General features: G+C 48.2%; 1 protein-coding gene and 1 long non-coding RNA gene across 7 annotated transcripts in view; one reads left to right on the forward strand and one right to left on the reverse strand.

Moving 5' to 3' along the window:
* Window positions 1-8,580, forward strand: part of LOC101750715 — a 424,944-nt gene extending 416,364 nt beyond the window's left edge. For all 5 annotated transcript variants that reach the window (XR_005862065.2, XR_005862061.1, XR_005862062.2 and 2 more), the window contains 2 exons: window positions 2,084-7,273; window positions 8,017-8,580. This is a non-coding gene — a long non-coding RNA (uncharacterized LOC101750715). The remainder of the gene's footprint in view (window positions 1-2,083; window positions 7,274-8,016) is intronic.
* On the reverse strand, window positions 8,305-22,639 carry LMO4 (LIM domain only 4). 2 transcript variants are annotated; one of them, NM_204112.2, is made up of 5 exons: window positions 22,160-22,639; window positions 20,086-20,324; window positions 13,697-13,793; window positions 13,190-13,345; window positions 8,305-9,067 (listed from the first exon to the last, which is right to left on the reverse strand). In NM_204112.2, the coding sequence occupies exons 2-5, from the start codon at window positions 20,319-20,321 to the stop codon at window positions 9,059-9,061; spliced, it is 498 nt and encodes a 165-aa protein (NP_989443.1). In that variant the 5' UTR covers window positions 20,322-20,324; window positions 22,160-22,639; the 3' UTR covers window positions 8,305-9,058. The 2 variants fall into 2 exon arrangements, with proteins under 2 accessions (NP_989443.1, XP_025008493.1); XM_025152725.3 differs by lacking the exon at window positions 22,160-22,639 and adding an exon at window positions 21,197-21,290.
* Between the last annotated feature and the right edge of the window lie 1,263 nt (window positions 22,640-23,902).

The raw sequence follows: 23,902 nt of genomic DNA on the forward strand, positions 1-23,902 counted from the left end.
CAGCTCCTCCAGCCCAGGATCCGTGGGACCGCTTGTAGTGTAAGGCATTAACTGCCCCAGTGACAGCAGGACCCAGGGGCAGGAGAGGAGCTGCCTGGGGGCTGGTGAAGATTTAGACTTGTGTTGCCAGGAAGGTGACTGCAAAGGGACATCTTCCACCTGGGGAACGATCAGGTCAGGCTGACACTATGGCCTTACAGCACTGACGATTTTTCTACCTGTGTCTACCATTCACGTGACACTGATGTTTGAATACTACCTTCTCAGTGCTGGTCTGAGTTTGCACACAATTACTGTCTGCCAAAGGTCCCACTTGTGCATGAGGTGGGTGCTCGTTCTCCTGCGACCCGCAGGTCGGTGCTTGCCACACTCCCCTACTGCTGGTGAGCAACCACGGTGCTCCAGTGGACAACCATGTGTTCTCACTGAGCCCTCTTGGATTGTGCAGTAATTAAAAAGTAATGAATCCTATTTAAATGTAGGGCATTCTGTCCTAACCCTCTGAGCTCCTGTGGGTGTGAGCATCTTGCTCTCCAGGGCTGCTCCCCACTCTGTGTACACACACCGGCTTCATCAAAAGGACGTGGGAAATGCCAGCACCAGATATTACAAATTTCTTTTTTTTTTTTTTTAAATATGTCACTGATTGGTCCAGGGATGGCAAAAATTAATAGTAATGAACTAATTACCGTGCCAGCTGCCTACAAAGAGGGGTCCTGTAGGCAGGCTCCTTCTGCCCATTTGCCTGCTGGTAAAACCACCACTCTAGAAAACATAAAACACCACTTTTTTTTTTTTTTTCCTTTGTAAACATCTATCAGCATCACCTTTCCGTGGCCCACAGCACCGGCTCTGCCTAGCTTTTAAGTCCTCAGAATGCAGCCAGAATCTCCCCCAGCAGTTTGTAACACGTTTTACAGCTCGAGCGGGGCAAAACAGCCGTCTGCCGACCTGCTGGCTGCCCGGTCCACAGCCCCGGCGGGAGGACGAGGCCGGCTGCCTGCCCCTGTGCCTGCCAGCCCTTTGAAAAGCCAGCCCGCTTCCCTGATTGATTCGCTTTTTAATGAACGGGGGAAGCCTGTGAACCTAAACCCTGACACCTCCACCTCCCTCCCATCCTACCCATCCCTCCAGCAATGGCTCGATTATATTTCAAGTTATTACGGGATTAATACAGCTGCCCCGGGTGCCTCTTTCCCCTGAACTTCATCAATAAAAGCTGCGTACTGCTCTTACTCCGGCTGGTCCAGCTTCTGCCTGGATCTCCGCGCTGCCCGTGATGCCTCATAAGGCTCTATCATAGCAGCCCTTCAGTGCTGCCAACACTGCTGCTGGGTAAGGCCTGCTCGTGTCACGGCCCCACTAAGCTGTGCATATTTAAGAGGACGTCTTGAGCTTTGCTGTGCACTGCATCAGCTCTGTAAGTGGGCAGCACATACTTAGCACTAACAGATATTAATGAAATAAGATAATCCATAAAAAAAAAGTGCCAGTGTCATCTTGCTCGGAAACCATCACAGAGCTATGAAAAATCTACAGAGGCGCACCTTCAGTAGAAAGAAAGAAAAGGGGGGAGCAAAGACCTGGGCCCAGCATAACCCATTTTTCCCCCATAGCACTCCTGATACAGTACAGGCTTTAGGTTTACTTTCGGTGTTGGCATTACGGGTTTCCTCCCTCCCCCCAGGAATCCTATTTTCTAAAAATGTCATTAAAAATGTAATTAACCGGCTTATTCTTTGGAAAGTCTGCAATTGTTTACAAAGGAATTGCCACACAAGCTGCCACCTTCAACTGTGTTGCATTAGGAAGTTATGCTCCTGTTTACAACTGTGCATCAATTCCACAATATATTTAGTTTTGGTACAAGTTACATATAAAATTCTCACTGAGCTTAATGTTGCAGCAAATAACACATACAGTAAGTGAGTAGGATTTATCACTGGCTGTAATGTCACAGTACATATTCTAAATATATACGGTGAGTGATATATGCACACGCACATGCAAACAAAATGGAAATATATTTAGTTTAAGAAGTGATGAATTGTGTTTGCTTTCATTCTTCTCATTCTGCATGTAGGAGAATGGAGATGGAGCACATCCACAGGAGCGGCGGCTGGTCGGGCTCACAGGCATGCTGGGGAAGGAGCAGCTCTGTGCTGCCCAGGGAGCGTCCCTCTGGAGGGGGCAGGCGGTGCGGCTGTGCGATGTGCACGGAGCTGGTGGCACTCACTGGATGATCCCAGAAGACAAACATTATCGGCCCAGATCAAACGCCTCCCACGAGAAGTCCAGCCTTCTTTGTTAGAGAAGTAAGTGGCAATCTTCCCCTTTCGATTCTTCTTTTCTTTTTCCTTTTTCTTTTGGTTTCTCTTGTAAATGCAGAGGCCAGAAGGCCATGCTTAAAGAATTCATTTACAAATCTGCAATATTGTTTTGAACGATAGCGATTAAACAGAAAATAGAAAAATCGGTTCAGGATCCTGTTTGGATGTAATTAAAGGTATAATCTGTTCCATTCGAATACTTCAATGCTTACCCTTCTTAAAAAAAAGACAAATAAGAATAGTAGCTCATTTGCAGGGTTGTTTTTTTTTCCAACCCATGTAAAAAGACTAACTGATGAAGCAAGAATAATAATTTTTAAATGTGGCATAAGCACAAAAATATCAACTGCAGCTTTCAAATTATTGCTGCAGATCCCGAGCCTGATGAGAGCTCAATAACAAGGGGTCTGAGCTTTATGGCAAAACACTGAAGTCTTCCACTATTTCCTATCAGCATCTTGATATGGCTGATATAATTACCTATCAAATACATCAGTGGAATGAATATCAGAGGATATAAAAAAATACGTAAGTCGGATGCATATCAGCTCATTCTTTTAGGGGCTGTTTGATCTCAAGGTTTTTTGTAGGAATAAAAGACCAATATGGCATTCATTGCCCTTTGTTTTCTATAAGCAGTGATGATTTTACAGCACAATAAAATTAGACTATTACTGGCTGGCTGATGAGTTCTAGCTGGATCTTTTCCCTCCTACTGGACATTTCTTCACCGCTTCTCAAAGAAACTGAAGTCAAGGGTAAACTTAATATCAGCCCTGTTCATTTATTCTTCTGTAAGCAATCAAGATTTCCAAAAATCACAGGACAATCTCTTGCCTTTTGAGAATGAATATAGGCTCTGTTCTCTCCATTTAGTTTAACAAAACAACTGGCAGAAGTTCAGTGGAACTGATGATTGTTCCGAGAGGTTACGGCGAACCACTGACGTTGTTAGCAAAAGGCTCGCATGTAAGATTCCCTAAGAGGAAAAGTGCATGGATACTTCAAAATGTAATTAACAGTGAATTCCAACAACGTGAAAAAGAAGCAGTGGCTGTACCAGCTGCAGAGGAACCTGGCTGCATGACATGGGCACCTTGGTGGCCACGGCTCCCTTAAAAGCAGCAAGGGACAGGGCCAGCGGTGGTGGTGATGTGAGGAACGTCGGGTCTGACCCCATCCATGCAGGTTCTTCATGTGTTGCTGCCTTTGCTATTGAACATAGTTAAAGATATAGAAGTGACCAAGCATGCTACGAAGCAAAACACTTTCTGTTATTTTCTTAACCATTAAGAAAAGTCAGAATTTCAAACTCAGTGTTTGTCAGCTGAGGCGTACTTCTAACAAGGCAGGCGGAAGACTTGTACTGATAAAATGACTGTCAAAACACAGGAGCAAAGGGTACAAAGCAGCACAGTGCTCTGGGAGACCTGTTTAACCGGTGAACAAGAGAGAAGCTCAAAGTTTTAAGGGTTACTAAAATTCCTGGCCTTTTGGGTGTGTGTGCCTTGCCTCTGGAGCCCCTGCCCCCTTGCACAGCCTGTCCTGCAGTGCTGGAGATCCCAAAGCAGCTTTCCTCCAGCCCACCCAGCCTGGCACAGCCTCGGCCTTCCCTTCACTACAGTTCTGCAGTTTGCTGCTTTTCACACAGTAGCAATGAGAAGCTCCATTTAATAAAATAACAATAAAAAAATGCGGCCCTCGTAGTGCCAGGCCCTGGCTCACCCTTCAGCAGAGGCCAGAGGCAAGCAGGGGCGGGGGAGCACCATGTGACACCAAGACAGGCAAGGGCAAAACACAAAGCTATGGCTCCCAAACCCATCGAGCCGAACAGCCTCCCTGCACACCAAGAGCGTCTTTGTGGATGTAACTAAAGGAAACACAACAACAGAACCCAGCTTGTTAAAAAATACCCACAGAGGGGGAGAGAAAAAATAAAAATCCTCAACACAGCCTCGTCTGTCTCCAGCAAACAGGGCTTTTTTCAGGCCCTGGGCTCAGGCGTGGGCCCAAGCCCCTGCGGGTGGTGAGTTACTGGCTGACAGCCTTGCTGGCTGCACAGAGGCTGAAGCACGGTCCTCTCCCTGCCCTCAGCGCCAGCCGCCCCACAGCCCTCGTGCCTCCCTGCTGCCGCCCAGCTCAGCAGCCCCATGGATGGCACAGGGCTGTGTGACCAGGCCAGCCCCCCAAGGAACATCTCTGAGACACCGGCAAAACAAGCAACGCTTATCTCATGCATGCCACAGGTGTGATGTCATCCCCTCTGGCGAAGGAACGAGGATGTCTACAGCCTCCACCGTGCAAAAATGCAGGAACTGAAGTTAATGTGCCTCAGACTTTGTTGAAATATGGTGATAATTAAGAAATATAATTACCACTATGAAGTTAATGCCTCTCTGAGTTCTTACAAACAACTTTTTAATTTGCACTGAGCATTCACTTTGCAGATGCGCAGTCAGTCGGGTGTGGGGCCGGCAGTGCTGCAGTCCGTGCGCCACGGCCCACCTGGAGGGCAGGCGTGCAGAGGAGCCCTGTCAGATACACGCTGCATTCTATTAAGAAAAAAAAAAAAAAAAAGGAAGAAACTTACGAGGTAATTGATTGCTTTCTTCTAGTCTTTTATTAGTTGTTATTAAGGAGCTACAGTAGCCCTGTTTACACATCCCCAACAAGTCAGGACCTGCAGCACGTTATTGGCTTGCGGCCCACAACGCGCAGTCCGTTCTCAGCAGCAGTGATCTGAAGTGGAACACGTCCCCGCAGGAAGCGCGCATCCCTGCTCACACGGGGCAGGAGCAGCAGTAACGCTGCAGGCCCAGGGCTCAGCCCCGACTTGCTGCTGCCCTGGGCACGCTCCACGAGCAGGACACGGGGCCCAGGCAGGGACACGGTGAGCCCCTCACAGACCGAACCGAGGGCTCCTCGCTGCTCAACATGCAGGCAAAGCGCTGCCAACCTAAAATGGCTGATCAGTAATACTTTAATTGCAGTTTCATAGAAACAAATTGCAATTTAATTGCAATGAGCTCTTCTGTGGCTTCGCTGGACTGACAACAGGCGTACACCTGGTACCGAAAAGCAACAACAAAGGCTCCCTGGTACTTTGTGTACCGCAGGCACAGGAAGTGAAACCGGTCCTGGAGCACATCTCACACTGAAGAAACAGCACTTTGAAGGTATTTGACATATGTGTCCCAATCCCAATTTCAACAACAGGGCTGTTCAGAACACAGGTCCTTGCACAAGGCCTGACACCTGATACAGGCCAAAGCATTTGGTAAAAAAAAATTAAATTAAAACGATCTTTTGAAATGCTCGGTAGCAACGCATACTACAGCAGTACCCCATTTCTTTTCTTTCCTTTATTATATTTCTCCTAGAATTAGATGATGCAAATTTCATCAGTGTTAACTAACAGGGAGAAAGGGAGACAAACTCAGTGTGGTTAATATTCTAAAGATGTGACTTAATTTCATAGGCTTCATTCTGGTAAGACATTCTCATTTTACATTTCGTAAGATACTGCATAACCTGTTAAAATATTTAAAGATAAATCATGTAGGACTGAAAAGACAGTATCTTGTTGCAAACAGAATTTGGTTTGGAAAGGCTTAATGTCCCACTGCCTGCCAGGATGCGTAAATCTCATAACTAGACAGCTGGATAGGTAAAAACATTAAACCCATTTAGAGGGCAATCTTTTTACAAAATTGTTTCATTAATAAGAGTGACAATTTATATGATTGAGACGCTTAGATGCAGTATAGACAGAGGCTTTTATCCAGGTTCACTGGGATGATTTCAGATTAGTAATATTTCCTTTGATTTTTTTAGCTGCATTCATTTTTGAAAGTGAGGGAAGCTCTTACTGATTATTTGTATGACTTTTCAGCAGCACTAAATGCAGGGGGTGTATTTCAGGCTCAGCGTAGCAAATGCATGTGATAAAAGGTGAACAAGTACACGTTTCCTTTTACAGATCTCCTAAAAAAATTGATTTTTCACATAAGGACAAATCTAAGTGTTTCCAGTAGCCTTCCCCCCATCGTCCCCATTAGAGCCTGTTTTATTGTCTGAAATGCCTCTGGTTTCAAGAAAGCGTTTTACCTAAAGGAAGAATACTACTTAAATATGTTCTATTGTATATTCATAGCTCCATTAGTCCTCCTCCAATTTAGCACATCAAAGCAAAGGCTTCATCACTTGCATGTGGATTATGCTAACATGAGTGACATTTGTAATCTTATAGGTCTGCAACTTAAGAAATGCTTTTAAAGTAAGCTATTAAAAAGGTAGCTGCGCTTTACAAACGAGTCATATAATAGTTTATTTAAAGCCGTTAATGAACTTCAACCTCTACATCACTAAATGCTATACTACATTACTTACTAGAAGTTATTAGGTATCTTCTTAGCACTTCTAGGTTACATTGGACAACCGAAAATCTGTACATGTTAGATTTAACCGCGGTACCTTGAGTGCTTATACTGGAATAATATAAAAGATGCCTACAGACTCCCTAATGCTCCAATTCCACATTCGTGTAATTTCGAGTGTTTCTTCAAAGCCGTCCCAGCCACACGATATGCAGGACTCCTACCCAAGGACTGGAATGCAGCATCAAAAAGCTCAGAAACTTATTTTAAAAAATACGTAAGTGCATTTAATTAAAAAAGTCATACATAGCCTCAGTAGTTTTATCACTTTATACAATATGTAAGTATTCTTTTATCTTTACTGTCTGTTACTGTACGTTATACCTTTTCCTTTTCTCTGCACCAGTCCTACTTTTGCCCAGGCAGTGAAGCGCTAAAGGAAGAAATCCAACAGACCTCTGCACACCAGGCCAAGAAGCAGAATCTGAAACAAAATATGTCTGCTACTGGTTGTTTAGACAGACAAATCTACAAATCCGCTTTTTAGGCATCAGCGTCACAACAAACGTAAGTGAAGCTCACTCCGTAACCAAAGCAGCTACACCTTGAAAACAGAATTTAAAAAGAAAACGTAATCACACTGTATTTCAAATGCATTATTCTCCAATAAAAGTCCAACAGTTGGTAATGCCTATTTGCTATGAGTTGCAGCAGAGGCACCTTTGAGGTGCCTGCAGTTCCCTGACTGAGGGAACACAACACCGTCATAGATTCATGTTACTGCTCTTGCTACAAATATGAAGAATGAGGATTTTTTTCTGAGTTGTTCTGCACAGACCTGAAGGGAAAGGCCCACTGAACAAAGCTGCCCTCCTTCTAAGCCTAGGGAAAGTTTTCTCACTTCGGAGGGCACTGTTTTCTTGTTTCCTTCCAGAGAGCAGACCATAGCTGCCACCAGTTTGTTCTCGGAAGTAGCCCAGGAAGTGCGTTTTTCTTTCCTTAAGATTATCAGTTTTGTAAGTTTCTTTTACAGCAAACTCAAGTTTATTTTCTTCAGATCAGAACTGCTATTGCATTCCCCTTTATGAATGCTCAGTTCTAATGTTCTGCATGAGATACGCACCTTCTGTTGCTTTTAGTTTTATTATTTCTGGATCTCTTGAAGTGTGTTGATACACACGCTTGCACACTCACAGACACACGCATACCTCTAACACAGGCAGCTCTGCAGGAAGGAGCTGGATAGAAATACCTATAACGTGTACCACACTTAACTGCAATCTGAACTGTCGTGTATTTGCTGTTACCAGAAGCAAGAATCTCAATGGAAACTGAAGATCATTTTGAAGCAGCGCCTCCCTGTATCCACGCCAAAATTAACGCGGCAGTTTAACAGGTTCTTCACTGGCACAGGACAAAACAAAAAGAGAACCCACCAAAAACCTCCAAACCAAAACCTTATTTTTAAAGGAAGCTGACAATTAAGGTAACGACTTTGTTTCTGAGTGGTATTTTGAGTGTAGTTTTGTTGTTTCTTTCTTTCTTTCTTTCTTTTTAAGAAAAAACAGCAACATTTCTAAAACCCATACTCAATGCAGTGGTTTTTGTTTTACTTTTTATTATTTAAATACACCATACTAGAGCAAATGTCTCTGAAAATATCACAAATAAAAGATTTTTCTTCATTCAGCAAATTAGAAGTAGGTGAAAATTTCTACACAGTAGCTGCTATGAGCCTGACTTTTTTTTTTTCCTTTTTCTCCTTTTTTTTTTTTTTGCCATGGGAAGTAGCAACATTAGGACAAAAACACTTACATGCATACATACATTGTATTTTACAGAGATACAATAAAAGTATTTGTGATAGAATATCACAAAAGCCACATCTTTCCTTTATCTCATGTTCAGTTTGATTGAAACACATTTCCTTACAACACTTAAATATACAAAGAGCAAATAGAATGTTGTTAAGGTAAAACACAGGGTACAAACTGGCCAGTGCCCTGCTAATTGTTAATGAGGGTAGAAAGCAGATTTCAATGCTTCTTTTAATTAGCTTCATTAGTCATCTTCCCCACCCGCCCCCCCCAAAGATGTCCTCCGGTGGATCTTTTTTCATTTTCTCTACAGTCTCCCATTAGCCCAGGTTCATGGAGTCCTTAATGTTCATATTCAGTCATTTTAATACACCAATAAATGTGGGAAGGGCAATCAAGAATAAAGAAGGTGCAATGGTATGGAGCTGGCACTGATGCTAGCTACAAAGGTGACTTGTCTACTTGGAGACATGGGATCCATCTGTGATGAACAAAATTTGAGATGAAGGCACGCATTCTGCAATACTCTGACCTTTTAGCAGACCTGCAAGAAATAAAAATGGGTATCTTAGCTAGAGTACTAAATGTGAGATAGGAAACTACAACATGACTGCTTTTGTCTTTTCCTTATTCACTAATCTCTTTTTTATTAGATTACTTTCCAACTGTGACTTGATTAAGGCTTTCTACACTATCCATTCATAGTGCTAATGTTTCAACTTCAAATAGCAAAAAGCAAGCATTTTCTGCAGTATCAGTACTAGGAAGAGCAGACAGTAAAGGATAAAGAGAGACGACAACAATAAATAAGTGTACTTTCTGGTAGCAAATCGTACGGTGAATAAGGTGGCTTTTCTGGGCCCCTTCTTAAAAGGGAAGAAACATTATGCCATGCCTTTGAAGAAGCCGGTAATATGATCTTATAATTGGAAGAAATAGCGTGTAAAGCAAATAAGAAGTACAGCCAATATCCTCCCAAGGCAACTTTGGTTAATATGCTGCATTGCACAAGAGCTAAATATAGATATTTCAGGATTTTTCCCCCCCATTTGAAATTCCTCATCTGGTGTGTTAGTTAATGTTACATAAACATTTTAATATATGAAGTCAAACATGTGCTCTCACACTGGTGTTAATGAATTGTGATAATTAAAAGTGTCTAAGTCGATAAAAATCTAAACTTTCCGGGACAAAATAGAAATGATCATCCATAGTCTTCAAATACAATCTGTTTGCAATTACCAAAATGAAATAATATATATGAGAATTTTATGGTTTTTAAATGACATTTTGTGCTTCCCAGGAAGTTCTTTTTCCACCCTTTCTCTAAGTTACTAAAAGCCTGAGGTCTATTAGTAACTGCAACCCCCCACTTTCAAGCTAATTAAAGTAGTAGAGGCTTGGAGGTTTAATTCCCCAGAGCTGAAGCTCAGTGTGAGAAAGGTAATTTGTCTGTCCAGAACAAAGATTAGGGAGCAGCCAGCAAGCATATTTAATAAATGAGCATCAAATATCTTCTACTATGGACACAGACAACACCAATTATGTAACTACAAGGGAATTGTTGAGTGATATGTAAACTAGAAGATTTTTCAGATCTTCTCTGAGAGATGTAATCTAACTCATACTTTATTTAAAAGTATAGGAGCTGAAGACAAGCGTTTGCTATGAACACCGCCAGCCAGAGGAGAATTTACGCTTAGAGTAGGTGGTAGGACTGTTGGCAAACGAGATGCTACACCAATACCGCCTCTGTCAAAAATGCAGAGACAGTTCTCTGTGGAGGACGATATGACCCCAGCAAATAAAATGGCCCCCCAGCAGCACTGAGGACTCTGCGTTGTGCCGGCAAGCAGCGCCAAGCTGAGGGGAAACAGTGTTGTGGTGGTTGGTTCTTTTCAAGCAAGTGATGGGAAATTACAGTTTCCGTGTATGGATCGAAGTGGGGAGGCAAAAGGCAGGAACAGCAAATGTTACTGCTTCGCCTCCTTGAAAAGAAAATCCAGTGCTGAAAGTTAGGCCGTGCAACCTTTTCTGCCTCCACCCATCACCAATAAATACATGCTTTACAAGTTCATATGAAGACAATCCTAAGTTCGTAACCGTCACCTTCACAAACACAGCGACAATATGTTTTACTGCAAGGAGTACGTCTCAATCTCTTCAGCTTAATGAAAAAAAAAAACATCCTGTGATTATTCTGCTGTGTCTGTAATCTCCAGTGGCGGAATAACCTGGAGACTGATTGATCTTTAATGTTTAATAAAGAGGATCTGTTACAGCCAACTCTGTCATAGTGGAAGAACATTTTTAATTACTGGCCCTAAAACACGAGGCTTTCTGGAAAACATCTGTGATGTTTACATCTTCAGATTGTTAAACAGCTAACACACAAAACGCAATCTTTGTCACCTACCCCGGCAGCTTCCATAACTGCAGACACCTGACAAACCTATGAATTACCAACTTGTCTCCTTGACTGTAATTCAGCCTTCAGAAATTCAGACGCTCCACAGCTCCCCTTGGAAAACCGGTAGGGGAACTTGGACCATTTCCTAGAGAGATTACATTATAAAAACAAAATAACCCTACCAGCTCTCTCTCCAGTCTTCCCCAATACCTCTTTACCTCATCCTTGACCGTAGCAACGTGGTAAACAGTGACAGAACTAATAAAAACCCATTCTCAGTATCGTCTCTGCATTACCTTCTACCGGGAGGCTTCAGCTGTGAGCTCTGCAGGCCTAGCCCCACTTTACCGCTTTTCTACATTCTACATTCCTCATCGTGTCTACTGCCTTTATTCTAACTGAATCATTTGTGTGTTTTACTAACGCACAGTAAGAAACTGATAGAACTAAATGGCAATTTAGACACCTATTTGAAGTTACATTAAACTTTACATTCGCAGCAGACAAGTGGATAAACCACTCTCTCGGAATGGTAAAGCTTTTACTGCAGTGTATAAGGATGAATGGTTCTACCCTGTATTTTGAAATGGGACACCTACAAATATTCATCTAACGGAGTGACTGTTAGCTATGCTGTATTACAGATTGGCGTCGTTAAAATTCACAACAGTATAAATCTATGAATCTTTAACTGTATTTGTACTTCCTTGAGAAGAGGCTACGCGTTCTCCTCCAATCTTTATTATCTTCATTCTGCCCATATATAGCAGATATGGCTTTTGTACTCAGCTCTCTCACCACCTCAATTGACAAATTAGGCGAATAAAAAAGTCCACGTCTCATTTTGATGTAATTACGTCCACTGCATAAGACTTGAAAGAATGCTTAAAATTAATCAGCAAATTTTTGCACAGAAAAAAAAAAGCAAACATGGATATTGAACTGCAGCAACAAAACATGCAAAACACAGGACTTATAGAACCAGTTTGTGTTTTCTTGAGTAGACTTTCCACTGAGTGAAAGCACTACCAATCATTCTGCACGTTACAGAACAGGTAAGCCTAGCTTTTGTCCCAGGTTTTTTCATCTTCAAAATTCCCGTTTGCGGATAAATGTTATTTTTTGCGATCCTTACAGACATTAATGAAGTTCCTATTGTAAATCTATAAAGAATTACCAACTGAAGTGTGCACTTTTTGTTTCATTGCAATAACTCAGTGCTGTGTGATTGCCTGGGTTAATGATGAAAAAGTCAAATATACTATCAGAGCTGATGGAAAAATCTATCACCAATCTGAAATTAAAATTCATCTGTGGTCAATAAGATTTAATATCCATGCAAGTGGCGCTGTAAAGAGTAAATGAATCAATGTCATCAATACATAATCAGTATGAAATATGATGTGAATAAAATTATGTGCAAGAGTCATACATTCACTCTTTTCTGGACCAGGGTGGAATGAACAGTCTCTTAACTCAAGGTTGACAGTAATTGTTACAAATTAGGCACAGCAGTTATCAAAATGCACTCACTTGCATAGCTTTAGGACTTATTAAGGAGATTAAAATAGATCTAAAACTACCTCGTTTCAGAGTTACGGGACAACTGTTGATCACAGTTTTTTTTCTTCTTCTCTGTATGATCTGTGCAGTCATTATTTACTCATTTAGGTACAAACCAAGAGCTATCAGCCACAGAGATACACGATCTCTAGCTGAGCCATTGTTGTTACGGAGCGATAAGAAAATAGCGCTTTCGTTTTTAAATCTTAGTTATGACATAGAAAACAGACAAGGAAATACTTCTGAAAGAGCACCCCAGCATGCCTCCTCAACTGCAACCTTACACTGCTTTAGCTCAGGAATCTTCTCTTCACAAAACGTTTATTTCCATATTAAAGGATGTAATTTTCCTCCCACAGAAACCTGCTCTCTTGTAGCCCTTAATTTCAGGACTGTAAAATAAAATGCTCCTCTTTGTTAAGTTTATGTTAACGTCTGCTCTCCATTCCACTTTGTACGTGAAGAGTTCAACAGCTGTACAGATACACATGCCCAAACCAAAATAAACTGACTCACTCTATATGTCATACTTAAAGGTTAGCATTTCCTCCCCATCCCCCATGCCTACATTACTTAAGTTCGGTTACTTAAAGGTCTCACTGCAGGGGTTGGGAAACGTCCACTATTAAACCGAAAATAAATTGATCTTCATTTAGCTCTAATAAAGCTTATTAGTAATTGTGGAGTATTCACCTTCTGGTCTGGCAGTAGTGGGTTACTCTGAAGTGAATTCAAATGGCCATTGATGAGAGCTGTAGGTCTATCATGTTCACAAAATAAACTGCCATTGATGTAGTGAAACCGATCTCCCGGGACCAGGCGATTCCGGCAGGTAGAGCATGTAAAACACTGAGAAAGGAAAGAGACAGCAAGTGAAACTACAGCACAAATTAAGTATGCTGCAGGTTTGAAAATTACACTTCAGAGACTGTGAGCACAGATGAGATATGAAGCTGCTTGGTTTCTAGCATCTCCGAACACGGCATTAGCCTTACCTGTTGGGACCGCGCAGTTCATAACTCAAGTATAGTTTTACCGATTATGAGGGAACGAAGCTGCACACTGAGGGCAGCTTCATAACACACACTCGCATCTCTAGCTATTGCTTCGCACTTCATTCATAAGCAGATGCAGATTTTACACTACAGAAGCACGGCAGTTCTAATTGGCTAATAAAAAAATATATGGAAAGCCTCTCACCTTCAGATGATAGACATTGCCCTGTGCCCTCATGACCAGCTCACTAGCAGGAATGGACTGTCCGCAGGCACTGCAAGCACCACTATTTCCAAATAACCTGAAACAGAGGTGATGATCATGAATAATTTAACACACAAGAGGCTCTAAGCATTTTTGCACATCACTGCAATGGTTTATTACACAACTGTTTTAGACTTCTGACCCCTGTCTTCCAAGTTGCTTACACGCTGTAATATGAAAAAGTGTGTTTTTGTCTAACAACTGGTAGCTTCACCCTACCTTGGATATGGTTACACAGGATTTAATCAGAAATATTGACTTACACCTCTAGAAACACAAACAATTCTGTACTACACACATTTTATCAGATTACCGGGTTCATCATAAAAAAAAAAGATACAATTCATGACTGGAGTTTAAATGCATTGTGTCCTTGAAATTATATGAAGAACTCTTTTGTACTTTAATCATATCTTGAGATATGAGTCATCAAAAGGGTTAAGAGGATTTGATTGTATATCTAAGAAGACATCATGCTCAGTGTATTGAAACTCCAGTAAACCTCCATCAGTGCAGAGTTTCCATTAGAAACTCTCTGCTATCCAGGTTGATATATAATGTGTATGGGTTAACCTTTTCAATCATGGTGTCAACACTTTAGATTTGCCTCTGCTCATCTCTTTCATCCTAACCTTCTCTCTCTCTTGATAATGAAATGCTTGCTCCAACTTCCCTCTATCTGCTCCTGAGTCCACAATTTAGATTACTTCATCTCTGCTAGCAACAAACTGAATGAAATTTCGATTTGAGCAGAAAGTAATTTACCGGGATCTGGACCCATTTGTCATCATATCTCTCTGGGTGTTTGCTGTATCACTGCAGTTTTCCTATGCAATCAAATGAGACCACAACATCTGCCATTGGGTTGGGGGGGCACAGGCAGCGGGGGGAGGGGGGGAGCAGGCAGAAGAGTGGTGAAGAAAAATATATACATAATTCTTCAAATCCATTTAAAGGCACAACACATCGATTCAAAATATAATACAATAATGATTATTGAGTTCTACTCTTCCTGACTGCATTAGCTAGAATTAGAAAAGCTTTATTTGCTTTCCGTGCGTCTCTCTAACATACACAAATATTTAGAAAGAGCACCACAGTCATTTCGCAGTAAAAAAGGAAACCAAACTCGACGGCGGGGTCACAGACCCGCTTTTCTGCGCGATGTAAAACACGGTAATAGGATTTACAAATTAGCGTATTGGTGTCATAATAAATATTAATATTTGCATCCCCTTCCTGTCCAAATAAAGTCATAAAATTTTGTTTGTGTCAACCTCGGAGACGCATTACAACAGAATACCCGTAATCTGAATGATTGCAGTGTGCCTCTGTATAAAAATAATTGCTTTGAATTTTCAGAATCCGAGCTTGCAGAGGAGGCTTGTCATGTTCAAACTACTAATTTGCTGTCGCCACTTTATTGAAAATAGCCTGTAAGTTGTTATTAAATGTATCGACTGAACGACAGAGAGAGTAGTAAAACTGCCCCTTAAGATGGCTTTTAATAGGAAGCTGAGAAACAAATTTTGCAGCAGCATCGATTTGAAGAGTTCAATCAAAACTCCATTTCAAAACTAATTAGTCTGAGATCCACGACACATTGACACGTTCTTGCAGAATCACAGCGGTTACAAAGGGAAAGCTGAACTAATACATTGTCAGAACCTCCAGCCAAAAGGACTACACTGTCTAGAAACGAAGGGTCTGTCATTAGGGCATCTTCTAAAGCAGGAGCAGTTCCGAGCAGTTGCACGCCGCACTGAGGTTCCTTCCCAAGCTTTACGATAAGCATTTTTCTTCCTCCATTGTTACCAGCAGTGAAGTTGGCGCACAGAAAAGGTGCATGGAAGTGCTGTAAGGAGGCCGTGAGACGCTGCCACATTTCTAGAACAAAGATCCAAAAATGTAGGGCACTGGGTGACGACAAGGGCACCTCGGGCAGGGTGGGCGGAAAGGCAAAGCCCTGCAGGTGAGCAGCCAGTGCCACCTGCGCTGGGAACACAGCGGTGTCGGTGGGCACGCAGCCCCTGTGCAACCGCACCGCCCGCCTGAACACACGGCCCCCAGAACGCTGATCTCACTGCACTACTTGTCTTCATTAGGCATTCGCTTGTTATACAACGCGCTCTGACTAGCAGTGGTTGTACACCTTGAATGTCTGTGCATTTTAATACACGGAGCCAAACGAATTCTGAGGCTTTTCCCAGGTTTTCCCCACGCGTGTTTCCAGAACAGCTCCGCTTTGGAGGCTGCTGCAGTTGAATCTTCCGCTGATGTTCCTGAAAATTACTCGCAGTTAGAACACCTTCCAGTGCTCCGCGTTATTAACTAGGACAATAAAGCTTATTTTTCCTTCTCCATTGTTATGGATGCTTTTGTTTTCTAGTATCATTAACAGGAAAAAGGTTTTATCTTTAAAAATAAATATTATTCCTTCTTACCGGTAAAGGAAGTCCACCTCAGTACCTATTCTTTACTGAGAAAGTTGTTTCACGTGGCTTCTGAGCGGCTGGAGAGCTAATTATCTAACCGGGGGGACCGTCCAGGACAGTATTTGATTTAAAAGGCTGCAGGCTTTAGGTGCTCAATTAAGTAGCTATCGGTCTCAGACTGGACTTTAATGGGCTCTTTTCTCTTTAACTGCAGCAATGGGTAGAGATACCCCAGGTCAGGCTAATTAAAGCCAGGGGACTCTTTAATTGTGATGACAGAATTGGTTTCAGTTTCCTCTTTGGGTCCTCAGTCCAAGAAGGTCATTAATATTTCAACATTTGGGCAATGCAATCAATCACAAACATCAAGAGCTTCCCTATACGGACAAGGCAGCTCTCCTACACTTAACAGCCTTTTTCCGAGCCACCTTAAATTGACTACCGTGTAGTTCCAGCCTTGCACTCCCCACATCCAAACACACACACACTCCTAATTTTTTCCATAACTTTCACAAGAGTGGGAACGAAGGCAGCAAGAAACATTCCCAGCCCAACCTTTCACCTCTCGCCGCTCAAAATCCACTACCAGTGGAAGCACATCTCACACAACTTACACCGACAAAACAAGGTTCCGGCTGGTTCCAAAATCGTGGAGGGAAACAGATTTAGCAGCTCCAGAACCCACACAGCACAGCGCAGCGCCTGCTGTGCCCACACTCACCCCCGAGCCCTACAGAGGGAAACGCACATCCAGCCCCACTGATCCAGAAGCGATTGGTGTTTCTGTACACTCCCCACATTTAATCTAAATTCTGCAACAGCGATATTAAATATAACAAAGAAAGGCAACACAGAAACCAGCCTGGAGCCAAGTCCATTAAAGGTACTTCAGAATAACTGGAGACCAAGCACCTTAAAAGCACCAGAAGCTATTGATACTTAAAAGGGGGGCTGTGCATAATGGCAAGTGCTGCATTAGAGAAGGGGAAGGAAAAAAAAAAAAACAGCCAAATTACGCTTGGTTAATTCAGAGTAACAGATCTGCCCCCAAGTGAATTGGAGGCCTTGAATTAATTCTGTTATGACAAATCAAGATAAACGTTCCCCCTAAATTGCATGCGATTTAATTAATTTTTGAGATCCTGGGTTTTTTTTTTTTCCTAGCTAATAGTTCACATGCTCCTGTGCTGTCATTGTGCTTGAGTGGGCAGACTTCAAAGTGATATTAAATAACCAACTATTAGATTTACCTAGCACGTCCTATTGGAAAAGTGCCATTTAATTACCTAGCCCGTTCAATTAAAGGGACAGCATTCCCCGAATATAGCAGCTTGCCGCTGATTACCAGCGAAATGAACTCGCTGCTTGGCGGCCTCCTCCCCAGCCCAGCTCGGCCCTGCGGCCGCGGCCGCCCCGGTCCCCCCGCACCCCCGGCCGGGCAGGGGCCGGCAGCGCCGCGCCCACGGCGCGCTCCGGGCGGGCGGGCGGGGAGGGGCCGGGCCGGGGGCGCTGCCCCTTTAAGACGCGGCCGGGCAGCCCTCCCCCCCCCCCCCCCCCCCTTCCTTTCCTTCGCCTTCCCCACCACTCCCTGCTCTCTCTTAGAGGCCAATTTCGTTAATTAAATGTTTTGTTTGCGACGCGGCTCTCATTCATTTCGGACACGTCATTCCGAGCAGATCTAAGCCAGGGACCAGATCTCATTAGATAAAACCTATCAGAACTAAGAGAAAATGGAGGAGACGCTAATTAAAGCTTTTAATTGTGCGGACCGGCTGCCACGCCGCCGCTCTATCTGCCATCTCGGGCCGGGAGGGCCGCCCCCGCTCCTTCCCCAGCGCCCGGGGCCCTCCGCGGGGCTGCGCCGCCCCCGGCGTTGGGGCGGGGAGGGGAGCGCCGCGCGCAGGGACGGCACCGGGAGCCAGACGCGCCCCGAGCCCCTTCCGCGCGGCGGCCCGGCAGCCCCTCTCCCGCCCGCGGAGCGCCCTCACGACCGCGCCCGCGGCTCCCGCCCGGCACGGGTACCAGGGGGCGCGGCGGGAGGAACCGGCCCCGGGGGAGCAGCGCCCGCGCCCCAGCGAGGCCGCACGAGCACCGCCGTGCCCCGGTCCGGGGCCGCACCCCGCGGGAGGGCTGTGGGGAGCGCCGCCGGCCCTGCCCCGCCCCGGGCACGCACGGCCCGGTCAAGTTCCAGCAAGCGTGTGCTGAGGCGTGTTTGCAGGCAGATGGCACGGATCTAAGGGAAGGCGGGCGATACAACGAGGAGATCAATTCAAATCCCTGTCTGATAAAGCATCCTATTTATAACCGCCTACGTTAAAATAAACGAGTATTAATTTTTGGCAACACGAAACCAGGGGGTTGCGATAACTGCCTGAACTTGCCTCTGGGACACGGTGGACACATCCTCTCCCTTTAATTAGGAACAATCAGACACAGGTTTGTTTGATGGTGCTGCCGAGTGATGGATCCGCACCACTCTGCAGCCCAAGAGCAGCGTCAATTCCTCCACTTCAAACGAGGCTCCTTCCCAGCACCGTTCTGCTCTATTTAATTGCCATTCTGCCGGGCTTCGGCTTGCTGCTCAGGACGATGACCAAAACGAGCCCTACCGAACACCTCCGTGTGCCGACTGGGTAGCATTGCCCTCTCACAACACCCCTAGAAGCGAAGGCTTCCATTGCTCAAAGACACAGAGCTGCGGCCCTGCCCCACGGGCAGCGGATGGTGAGGCCGGACAGCAGGACAGGCCGTGCAGTGGGATGGGGACAGACAGCAGGATGGAACGCGGAAGGCACGGCCCTGCGGTGGCTCCATCCCGTCCCACCGAGGAGCCTCCACGCACACGCTCAGCCTCCAACAGCGGTCAGGTTCTACAGCATAAACAAACTTGTAGGGTTTTCTGGCCGGGCACATTTGCAGAAAGGAAGAAAAACAGAAAGTGGAACTTTTCAGGCATTAGGGAAAAGAAAACCCCGAGTCAACTCCTGACATTTACTGTAAATGAGAAGCCAGGAGCCTTCAAACAAAACGCGATTTGTTTTAGCCAAGCGTTGCTGCTACACCGGGATGGTATGGGGCTTTTTTGTTGTTTTTTTTAATTACCGAATGTTGAAACAGAACACCTCCTTAAAGCATTCATGTGCATCAGTCTATCGAGCCATTTACTCAAATTAAATGTGTAATCCTTCAAAATGCCTCCCTTTAAATTAATGAGTTTAAGTAGCTTGAGTTCACCTGAAAAGATCATACGGGCACCTGACCTCATGAATTCCTTCTATTAATTATATTGGAAACCCGTTGGAAGGGCCAACCTCCCCGTACCCCAACAGACGCGGGATTAGCGGGGCTTAGTTCCCCCTCTGCAACTCCGCAGCGTTTAAAGCGAACAGCTTCGGAAAAGACAGCGGTGAGGAGGGGGACTGGGAGCGCAGCCCTCCCCTCCCCTCTGCTCCCCTCATTTTCCATGCTGGAAGTTGGGAGCCGCTCCGCAGAGCTGCGCGCAGAGCCCAGAGCGGCGGCCGGCTCCTTCGCCAGGAGAAGGGAGAGTGACTCATTCTGTTTCCACTCGGAGGAGTTTAAAGGTGCTTATGTAAATATCATAATTAATCAGATACTAGAGGCAGGCGTTTCATTACCGAGCACCTCCGCCGCTGCCTTATTTAAGCCCTATGATTTTAACATTTACCGTTCAGATACGCACACTTCTCCTTCAGCACTACAACAAAGCAGATTAATTTAGCTCTCTGATTGCTGTTTATTTTTAGTCGGGACCCGCTCCGTGCTGACGAACCGCCACGAAGTCCCAGCCGCGTTCCACCCCCGGCCCTTCCCCGCCCGGGCCGAGCCGTGCCCACAGCCGGGAGCACAGCCGGGTGAGGGCTGCGGGCGGCTCACCTGATATAGTCGTTTCTGCAGAGGATCATGCCGCTCTTGGTGTAGCAGGACGTGCCGATGTCCCCCAGCTGGGCCTGGCAGCAGGAGCACTTGAGGCAGCGGCTGTGCCAGTAGCTGTCCATGGCGTAGAGCAGGAAGCGGTCGGCGATCTTCCCCCCGCAGCCGGCGCACCTCTTCCACGAGAGGGAGCCCGCCGTCACCGGGGGCGGCTGCGCGCTGCCGCCGGGGTTCACCATGGCCTGCGGGAGAGCGGCGCGGGTCAGGGGCGGCTCGGGCCGGGCAGCGCCCGCAGCGCTCGTAGCCCGGCCCCGGCCGCGGCACTCCCGGCGAGGAGCAGCCCCGGCTGCGTTAGGCTCGTGGGGAGAGAAAGAAGCGTGCGAGGAGCGGGGAAAAAGAAAGTTGCGGAACTGGTTTGTCAGTGCCGAGTCCCCGGGCCTGGCAGGCAGGGGGCCGGGGGCTGCCCGCAGTCGGGCTTTTTCAGTTCGGAGACACGAAAGCACCCACAGAAAGCACTCCGGGCTGAGGACGCTGCCCCAGGAACGGATCGCTGAACTTTGGGCCGCCCGCTAACTTCCTACCCAAACATACCCAACTTCTGTCTCCCCAGCCTGCCCTCGGTCAGCAGCTCAATGCCGAAGCGGTTACTCGGAGGAAGAAAAAAAAGTTTCCCGAATGCAGGGGAGCAGCGCAGTGCCCCCCCCGGGCCGGGCCGCCCGCAGGGCTGCCACCGAAGGGCATTCCCCACTTTCTAACGACCGCTTTGCGCAAGAAGGACAAGCGGGAGATGGCACAGGAATGAATTCATAAAGCCTGCTCTAAACCGATTAGTTCGCTGCCTTCAGCGCGGAGCCCGACGAGCGGCCGGCGCTGCCCGCTCCGAGCACGCCGAGCTGCCCGCCCCGCCGCCTTTGTCCCCGCAGCGGCCCGGGGCACTGCCCGCACCGCTGCCCGCACCCCGCTCTGCCCCCGGCCCGGCCCCGGAGGTGCGCGCAGCGACCGCACAATAAAGCGGAGAACTGCACCAATTAAGCTGTAACAAAACCCCGAGACTTTGGAAAGAAAACCACTCTAAAAGCCATTAGCATCGCATTTATCCGAACGCATCATATACCTTTATGTAAATTGATTTCTGATGCATTTGCTCAGGAATTGCCTTTTGTTACAGTTTCCAGCTACAGCCCAAATGAATCTGCATTTCCTGCTCCGAGCCCTCACGCCGCCTCCTGCGCCTTAAATCACTTCGGGTTTCTTAAAAGAAAGAACCGGCCTCGGTGCCACCACCTCAGCCCGGCTTTGTCGGAGGCGAATATCTATCAAATGGGAAACGCCGCGCCGAGAACAGCATCCAGTAACCCCATTAAGCTAAAGCTCTTAAGGACAAGCAATACCCTAATGCTGATTAAATCTAAAAAGATGAATCAAGAGGACTGACCAGAAAGTGACTCCCCTGATAACTAAGGACGGGCCCTCATCAAGTTTCATTTGGAGTCGGGGGGAAAAAGCTTTTAACTTAAATAGGCGCACTCCGGTAATTACACGGCCGGAGCGCAGTCCCGGGCTGCGGGCGGGGAAGCGGGCGGCCCCCCCGGCGCTTTTTTAATGGAGACGGAGGGAGGGACGCGCGGAGAGCTGGCAATTTGTAGGACGAAAATGGATGCTTAATTCACGTCTCGGTTTTAATTAGGTGATTCACCGGATTTCTCCCGGATCGAAACAAAAGGCCGTGCGGGGGGCAGGAAGGGGACTGCCGAGGAGAGGCAGCGGCGCACTTTGATCTCTCCTGCCGCTGTTTCGGAGCGCTGTTTACTACGGGGACGCGGGGCCCGAGCCGCCCGAACCCTCCCGGCCCCTCCGCCCGCGGCCGCCGGAGCCCTTCCCCGGCCCCTCCCGTTCCCTCCCGGCCCTTCCCCGCCGCGGGCGCGGGGCGGCGGCGGCCGCGCTTTGTACGCGGGGACGGCGGCGACGACGCCGGGGACGGCGGCGACGACGCCGGGGCCGGTTCTCCCCCCCCCCCCACCCCACACACACACCACCCCCAGCCCGCCGGGCCCTGCGGCAGCGCGGGACCGCTTACCTGCTGCTTCCCCTCGGTGGTCTGCGGGGCCGGGCAGCGCCGCTCGGGGGCACCGCGGAGGTTTCCTCGCCGCGAACCGAGCGCGGCGCCCGCCGCCCGCCCGCCCTTCGGCAGCCCCCGGTCCGGGCCGGACAAACGCGGAGACGGCGCTGATGGGCGCCCGCCGCCCTCCGGCCCCGCGGAGCCGCACGCGCAGGGGCCGCCGCCGCCGCCGCAAGTTTGGCGCCGCGGCCGCACTTCGCGCCGCTCCCCCCGCCCCCACCTCCGCCCCTCCGCCGGGCTCCGGCGGCGGCCGAGCTCCCGCGGCGCGGAGCCGAGCGGCCGCGGCCCGCCGAGCGCTGCGAGCGGAGGACCGGAGAGCGGGGCGGAGGCGGCGGCGCCGCGGCGCGGAGAGCGGAGCGGGCCCGGGGGCGCGTGTGTCCCTGCGCGGCGCGAGCGGGCCCGCGTGCTGCGCGGCCGCTGCCCCTCACTCACACATGTGTTACTGACAGAGCAGAATCCCAACTACACTCCGGCCCGGCCCCGCCGCCCGCCCGCCGCAGCCAATCCGCCCCCGGCTTGTTCAGGCGGAATAATAAAACCTGCCAATCCCGGGGAAGACAAAGGAATGAGTGAAAGAGGAGGAAAAAAAAAAAAAAAAAAAAAAAAAAGAGAGAGAGAGCGAGGGAGGGGGGGCAGAGAGGAGGAGGGGAATGGAGGGAGTCAGGTGGGAAGCGGCGCCCGCCGCCCCCGCCCGGCGCTGAGGAGCGGCGCCCGCGGCCGTGAGGGCACCGCGCTGCTGGCGGCAGTCGCGGCACCGCGCCCCGCTCCGCTCGCGGCCACCAGTTGAGAAAGTTGGCGGCTCCCGCCCCGAGCGGCCCGCCCGCAGCGGCGGCACGCGGCTGAGCGCTGCGGCACCGGCCCTCGTGGCGCCCTCTGGGCACGGCGCGTCGCGTCGCGCTGCTCGCGGCCCTCTGCTGCGCCGGGAGGGCGCCGCGTCCCGCGCTGGGGCGGGGGCTGTGGGCCGGGACGTGTGGGTCTCCGTGGGGCAGATCCCCCTTCCGTCCCCCCCACCCCCACCCCCAAACCAGCGGCGGGAAATCGGCGCCGGGGTACGGCCCGCCGCTAGCAGTGCCCTGCGAGGGTCACGGTGCTGCGGGACGGCACTCGGTGCACGGGCGGACGCTTGAGAAGACAGCTGCGTTTCTGAGGGAAGCGCAGGGATGGCGGCGAATCAGAAGTAACGCTCAGTAGGGACACTTAGAAGTGGAACCGATATGTACTAACGGCACGCTTCTGAGGCCTAAGTGTGCCGTGCAAGACGTGTGAGCGCATCCAGGTGAAAAAGACCGTCAAAATGTTAAAAGTACCCTTAAGCACGAGGCGCTATCCCGGCGCACGGCCGCTCGGCACACACGGATGCGTGCGGACACGGACAGCCCGCTCCTGCCTGGCACCGACGTGCAGAGCGCGTACAGGCGTCCGTCACACAGAGCACACAGATGTGCGCAGCGCGGGGCCGAGATATCGCACATCTGTGAAAGAACCGAACTTGGCAGGGCTGGTTCCCGCCGCCGGGCAGCTGCACGCAGGACAGCAGGGCGCGGCGGGAGGGGCGACCCCGCTGTGGGCAGGTGGCCGCAGCGCTCGGGGCGCCGCCATCGCCGTGCTCGGCGCTCACCGGGTGACCCAACGGCACCTTCGTGCGCGGCCGCTGTTGCAGGGTCAACAGAACGTTTGTGTCCCTGCTGAAGGCTGGGGCGC

The sequence above is a fragment of the Gallus gallus genome, chromosome 8, assembly GCF_016699485.2.
Source record: "Gallus gallus isolate bGalGal1 chromosome 8, bGalGal1.mat.broiler.GRCg7b, whole genome shotgun sequence".
Classification (NCBI taxonomy): Eukaryota; Metazoa; Chordata; class Aves; order Galliformes; family Phasianidae; genus Gallus; species Gallus gallus.

What these genes read in the sequence shown, in the direction of transcription:
- LMO4 (XM_025152725.3), bottom strand. Translation starts at nt 21,223, where the DNA reads ATGCATCAGAAATCAATTTACATAAAG. An exon ending in TGCAGAAACGACTATATCAG is followed by an intron (nt 13,794 to 20,085) that starts GTGAGCCGCCCG and finishes CCTCTGTTTCAG; the next exon opens with GTTATTTGGAAATAGTGGTG. An exon ending in GCAATGTCTATCATCTGAAG is followed by an intron (nt 13,346 to 13,696) that starts GTGAGAGGCTTT and finishes TTCCTTTCTCAG; the next exon opens with TGTTTTACATGCTCTACCTG.